This window comes from Sus scrofa, chromosome 5 (genome assembly GCF_000003025.6).
Source record: "Sus scrofa isolate TJ Tabasco breed Duroc chromosome 5, Sscrofa11.1, whole genome shotgun sequence".
NCBI lineage: Eukaryota > Metazoa > Chordata > Mammalia > Artiodactyla > Suidae > Sus > Sus scrofa.
Genome location: NC_010447.5, coordinates 51,125,917 through 51,132,987, shown reverse-complemented (window position 1 = coordinate 51,132,987; position 7,071 = coordinate 51,125,917). Strand labels below are relative to the sequence as shown.

The following is a 7,071-nucleotide window of genomic DNA, read 5'->3' as shown; positions in this document are numbered from 1 at the left end:
AGGGAATTCACACACAGGGAACAGCTGCAGCTCTTGAGGCATCAAGTAACATCAGCTTTCCTGGAAGAAGCCAGTCTTGGCTTGGGCTGACTGTGCTTCAAAAATGACCCACATGAGCACACAGCAAACCTGAGTAGTTACAGAAACTCCAGCTTTTCCAGAAATTAGTCTGTGCTTCTGCTGAGTAACCAAATGCTCATACCAGTATAGAGATAATGCCACCCAACTAGTTTTACATTTTAAGAAGAATAATGTATATGCTCAGGGTATGGCACAAAACAGGTACTCAATTAATGACAGTTACATTATTAATTCCTTCTAAGAAAGGACTCAGAAACGTACGAAGGAACCACAAAATGGCTGTTGGACTGATGGATGGATGGATAAAACTATGAACAAGTTGATTTCAGTGACTTGCCTATTTTTCAGGACTGAACTTAAATATCATTCCCTTTGGGAAGCTACCTTCATCCCAAGCTACACACTTAACAGCATAGGTTTCCTACCAAAGACAATGGCAGAGGCACAATTACATATATTTTCCCCAAAATTAAGAACAGGGCCTTGTATACAGCAGATGCACAACAGATAATTGATTGTTGATTAAAGGAATGAATGGAGATAATCGGATGGAAAGTGATTTCTGACCACTGACAGTACTATAGCAAAGAAGCAAAAAAGAGATTTAGGAATATTCAAGTTTATCTTTATAAATTTTTTATTTAAAAAATAAAATTATAAACAAAATACAGAAAAATATTGACACCTGTGATAACAAGAAAATGACTTCTAATCTTTAGGCCAACTGTTACGCTGAAAGAGCAAAATCATGAGTTTTATAAAGTAATTTTAGTGTGCAAAGGAGGAATGTACTTTTTAAAGTTCATTTGTAATAGGTATTTGGCATTGACAAAAAAAGTATTTCTACCTATACATTCAACATTCTGCAGCATATTTACATTCAAGTTACATTTCCAAATTCTATGCCAAATACAGTCTAATTCACCTCAAAAATCCCTAAGATATTACTAAAATTGTTTGTCTGGCAGGAGTGCAGAATGATTTTATTAGAAAATAATTTTCTATTCCTATTAGATCAATTAATTATATTTTAACTATTTCAACAAAATTCACTGGCCTTTTCTCCCAGCTGCAGCCAAGCCTCTTCTAGACAAACACAAACTGAAACTTGGTGGGAAATGAAGTTATATAGTTTTTTCTCCTTCCTTAATGATGTTATTTAAGCTTCCAATGGAAACACACTGGCTCTGATAAATTACTTTTTCTTTTCCAGTACTTAGGATATATTATGGATATATGTTACAGAATTTTAACTTCTTTTTCAAAGACAGCTGAAGCACTTTTCCCATTCAGTTGTTACCAAATTACCCATCAAAATAACACAGTAAGAAAACCACGCCGTTTTCTGAAAACTTTCCTCCATTTTTCCCATACAGTCCTTGAATCAGATTATTAATTCATTAACAATTTGTGAATTTTTTGCTTACTTTTTCTAAATTACACTAGGATAGCTCTCCTAATTTCCTGATAATCTTACCATTTCATTTTTTAAATTATGATTTTATTAAAATCAACAAAAATTACAAATAGCTTCCATCTTTGCTACAGCTCTCTAAAAATTTACCTGCACTAAGGGGTCAAGGCTCCACAGGGCCTGTCTGTGTTGGCTTAGCAAACAAAACGTCAAGATCTGAAAATTCTCAAGCCTCTGAGTGATTCCAGACAAGTCAAATGTACTCATAGTGCAGCAATTCTTTTTTAATTTCTCTCAAATTAAGTTCATTTTTTTAGGTCCAATAAGATAATGAATGACATAACAATGGAGACAGATGAATGTCACTTAGCTGAGCACTTTTCTTCTAAGTGACTTCAGGTCGTAACCTCTCCTCCAATACAGGAGGGCTGGCAGCTGGTGGCAGGCTGCTGAGTTGATACCACTTCTAACTCAGATTCACGAACAAAAACCACTGCATCACCACTTACATTTATAAGACACTGTGCCTGTAAAAACAATAGGACGAGTTCAGTTACAAACTCAACAACAGCCTCAAACTCTTCAGTTACAGTGGGGGCAGTGCTGTATAGCTGAAAAAGGGAACAGCCCAACAGAAAAATGAGCAAAGGATAGGAAGGCAATTCACCGGAAAGGAAACAAACAAAAATTCATTAATACAGTTATTTAATTTTCAAGGGATCTTTAGAATAATGAGTGAGTTATTATGTTAAGAAAATGGATAAAAGAAATCTATTCTCCAATTTAACCTAAGCAACACTCCTTTGTCCCCATTAGCAGAACTGTATTACTTATTAGAAATAAGTGCGTGGCCCCATCATGACGTGCTCCTCACCAGCAGAGCAGTTAGAACCGGACGGCATCACAGTCCAAACCACGGGGTGTCTTTAACTGTCCTCAGTTAGCTGTCACTGCATCCCAGAGACCCACCAAAAAGACGGTGGAAACAGTAATTTAGGAGCAAAACTTCCAGAGGTATTTAAGAATAACCACTCCTCCCTGGGGTGTGAAAACAGCATCTGACCTAGTCATGACCATGGTTTTCAACATATTAAAATATGTTTCAAGCATCTAGAATCAAAGAGCTCTGAAGAGCAATTCTCTTTTTCAAGGGACAGTGGAAGATGAAAAGGCAGTGGGGGAAATGTGCAGGTTCCCCCATCAAAGGTTTTGAACTCCACCTCACCTGGTTTTTATTTGGATTCTCCATGAAGACACACTGCTTCATTATGTAGGAGACGACAGCATTTCCCCCCAATGCAGCTACGTGAGCTCTCACCATTGCAAACACTTCAGCAATAAACGCATGGAGAAAACCACTGACCCCTCCTTCCTAGACAACAATGCACAGGAAGGTCAAAGTACATACATGTGTAAACAAATGTATACAGAACATCAAAGAATATATATTGAAACATCTCAAGTGATCCTAATGTCATGGATGATCATTTTAATCTCCTTCCTAATGGGGATTTGTTGCATGAATGAACAAATGAACCTGTACTGAGCACATGTCTATGACAGGGATTACTGTCTTCATTTTACAAATGATGAGACTGAAGCTCAGAGAATCTGCCTGTGACTCGCCCTGATCACAGAGCTGGAAGACAGATGGCAGAGCAAGAGTTCAAACTGTTCCTCTACCTTCAACAATTCTACCAAATCAGTCCCATCATCAAATAAATTGATGGAAAATAAAAATAGTGATACCCTTTCCATACTGATATGCTATTCACATCTCCCACTCTGAAAATGAACCGTGTTCCAGTCACACTCATCTTTTTCAGTTTCTCACAGGTCTGAGACCTTCTCCTGCCTGAAGGAAATTGCACATGAGGGCTCTGCACTCAATCTTCCACAGGATAACTCTTCCTCAGTTCTTTAGGTCCTGGTTTGCATGTGACTTCCTCAGAGAAACCTTCCCTATCAGACCTAAATTAGGTTCCCCCATTAGAGTTTCTGACAGCCCTAGTTGTATTTCTTTTATTACTTACTGTCACTAGGAAATATCTGTTAGTTACAGAATTATTGGTTTCCTGGCCACCGAGTCACTGTTCCATGAGACTATAAATTCCATCTGGTCAGGGACTGCATCTTTGGTGCTCACAACTGTAAACACTAACACCTATTTCAACAGGTATACAAACTAGGTGGTCTGTACCTATTTGTTAGGGAATAAAATCCAATTGTCTGGGGAATGCTTTTCAAAAATAAAGCAGAAACCAAAGGCTAGCTTAAAATGCCTTTTTTTTTCTTTTTCTTTTTCTTTTTCTTTTTAGGGCCACACCTACAGCATATGGAAGTTCCCAGGCTAGGGATCAAATTGGAGCTGCAGCTGCCGACCTGGGTCACAGCCACTGCAATACGGGATCTGAGCCTCATCTGTGACCTACACCACAGCTCACGGCAACAATGGATCCTTAGCCCACTAAGCAAGACCAGGGATTGAACCTGTATCTTCATGGATACTAACCAGGTTTGTTTCTGCTGCGCTACAACGGGAACTCCCTCAAAATGCTTTTCAACCTAAGTTTTCCACAAATTTTATCGGAGATTATTTACAATCTAGGAAAAAATTTCCAATGTGAAACTGGAATTTAGAATGTTAGAAAAACCATTTGTCCAGTCACATCTTTCTGAAAAGCCACAGGATCCTGCATATAGTTTTGTACAGGTATCTCTCTTTGTAATTGAAGAATTAAGTGAGTTGTTTCAGCCTGCCTCTGACTCAATCACAGTCCAGGACAGTTAGTTCTTTTACTTTTATCAGTTTTCCTCCTACATCTTAAATCAAGAAATTCTGATAGCAGAGTAACAGAGACTAGAGAGGGGTAATTTTAAATTTACATAATTTAACTTACATAATTTAAGAAAATAACTTATCAAGCAATGAATAAATTTGGGATATTATACCACACAGTTAACACTACAAACCTCTTTTGAAGAGACATCTCCTGTGAAGCAACATTTTGGTTACTTAAGCAGCTAAGAAGGCACTTAGGAAACAAGAGTTTATGGATTCAATAGTACAATATCCATGTGCTACTAAGAGCAACTGGAAAAGGTTAATTACCAATCTATGCCAGCTCCTCACACCCACACTTTTTGGTCAAACTTAAATGGACTGAAAAATGTCACCTATTTTAATTCTACATTAAAAGGTTTTTAAGAATATCTTAAGATAGTTTCTTTTCCATCTCAATACAATTAGAATATGCTTTAAAAAGTAATTTACCTTAAAGGAGACAACTACCTAATAAATTAATCTGTTGGAAATCAGTCACTTGCTTACAGAAATACATTTGTTTACCTTGCACCAGGCACAGTGCTATGTGCAGGATGGTGAGTGTAATATTTAAAAAATAGTAAGTAAACTGCTTTTTCCAAGAAAGTATAGAAACATTGCTGGTGAAACAATGGGGAGAAAACATAGTTAAGTCATGTTTATAATGAACACACTTTTTAAAATACACAAACTACCGCTAAATTAAATTTTGGAGAGTTTATTGGGCTTCATGACTAAATAATTTAAAAGTTTCCCTATCACAATGTTAATCTGCTCAGCAGGCCTGCTTCAAAACATATGACAGACAGAAATATAATCTTTCTTGAGTTTAAATTTCCATGTAATGCAAGATGTAAGCTGACTCTGATTCTTAACTCTGACCACATCAAGTAAAATACTGTAATTGCTATTATTTAAAAAACAAATTGAAGTCGCTTTTTTCACCATTTTTTTTTTTTTTTTAAGGGCCGCACCTATGGCATATGGAGGTTCCCAGGCTAGGGGTCGAATGAAGAGCTGTAGCCGCCCGCCTATGCCAGAGCCACAGCAGTGCGGGATCCAAGCCACATCTTTCACCTACACCACAGCTCACGGTGTCTTGGATCCTTAACCCACTGAGTGAGGCCAGGGAGGGAACCCACAACCTCATGGTTCCTAGTCTGATTCATTTCCACTGTGCCATGATGGGAACTCCTGCAAGTTGAAGTTTAATGATACCCAGTGTGAGATAAGAACTTGAGTAAACAGTTCTCATACACTGATGGCAGAACATCATCCTCATTCTTTCTCAGAGGGAGAAAATGATGGAGCTATGTGACGAAAACAATCGCCACAGATATCTCTCCATGACATAGTCCCCTACTACTCCCAAATGTAAACCTTAAAAACTGTTGTCTACATATATCTCAGGAAAATACCTACTGAGAATACTAAGCTGTTCTTTCAGCGTTGTTTTAAGTCTCTAGTGAAACATGTACATTTATTTGTTTTATTTATCTTATAAGAAACTAGAGTTTATAATAATAAATAGGTTTAAACCCAACCCAACTCTTGTAATAATATTAGCTGTTATTTGAAATTTGGTAAATACAATCTAGAACCAATCCAGACAGGTTATTGAAAAAGAGAGGGTTGGAGGAGTGTGAGTATGTGTGTGTTTTACTTTTGGCAAAAATAATAATAATAATAATAATTTGAAATGTGTTTGGTTTTGGCAGTAATATGTTCGGCCACAGAAAATTCACAAAAACAATGAAATAGGAACTATAAAGTTACCTCACGAAGAGAAGTGGTTTCCCGAATGAAAAACATGTTAATTATCCCAAGATATTTTGTTATTTTTGCTCCAGGAATGAAAGAAAGAGGTGTCATTTTGACAACCCCAACTGTAGAATTTGTACAAGGTGGGGCTGAACGATTCCGGAAAGTTCCTTCACCCATTGGACTTGCTTTTTCGACTGTCACAGCTAAAATTGGACAAAAAACAGAAGGCATCAAGATCAATATGCTGGTAACTCAATTATTCCCTAAGGTTTCCAAATAAGTGGTGACAACATTCAGCTGTCTGTGAGGCTAAGCCATGTCATGAAAGAAAAGAAATTATCATGCACTGCATGCAATTAAACAGAGAAAGAAAAACATAGGAAATGCTGGAATGAAATCTTTTGGAAGAAAAATGGCATTCCTGCAAAAGAAAATGTTGATGCAGTGTAGCTACACACACAATGATCATTAAAAAGTGAAGAAAAAGAAAAAGCGGTAGAGCATTAAAAATTATCTGCTGTAGGAACAAATTATTACAAGGAGAGTGTGAAAGTTGTTACATTTCCCAGTGCAGTCTTTTCCATCTTTTTTTTCAGACGACTTCATCATTGTCAACTTGCAGATAAACCTTATGTTAGCTAGTTGTAGTGGTTTCTTTTCCAAACCTTCTTGATCAAACTCATCATTTAAAAAACTTAACAAATGACCTTGGCTGTCTCAAAGTGGATTGTTTATAAAATAACAGCTATTGCTTGTCAAGTAACTACTATAAACCAGACAACAATGTATTGTTATATATTAATATATATAATCCTTACAACAACCACCCAACAACATAGGTGTTATTATCCCCATTTCACACAAGGAAACAGGCTCACAGGTTAAGTAACTTGCCCAAGGTCACACAGCTATTGAATCCTAGCATTTCTAGGATTCAAAACCAGATACGGCTGGCTCCATACCCTATGATCTTCCTCTAAAACACAGT

The 7,071-nt window shown here is 37.0% G+C and overlaps 1 protein-coding gene across 23 annotated transcripts in view; it reads right to left on the bottom strand.

Annotated features, from left to right (window-relative positions):
• Window positions 701–7,071, bottom strand: part of C2CD5 (C2 calcium dependent domain containing 5) — a 91,769-nt gene continuing 85,398 nt past the window's right edge. For 20 of the 23 annotated variants that reach the window (XM_021092231.1, XM_021092228.1, XM_021092230.1 and 17 more), the window contains 3 exons: window positions 6,096–6,286; window positions 2,721–2,867; window positions 701–2,022 (listed from right to left, as the gene is read on the bottom strand). In XM_021092231.1, the coding sequence (XP_020947890.1) occupies window positions 1,891–2,022; window positions 2,721–2,867; window positions 6,096–6,286 (470 nt within the window). In that variant the 3' untranslated portion in view covers window positions 701–1,890. Of the gene's footprint in view, window positions 2,023–2,369; window positions 2,446–2,720; window positions 2,868–6,095; window positions 6,287–7,071 lie in introns of all 23 variants that reach the window. The other 3 variants (XR_002344081.1, XR_002344082.1, XR_002344080.1) reach the window with 2 other exon arrangements.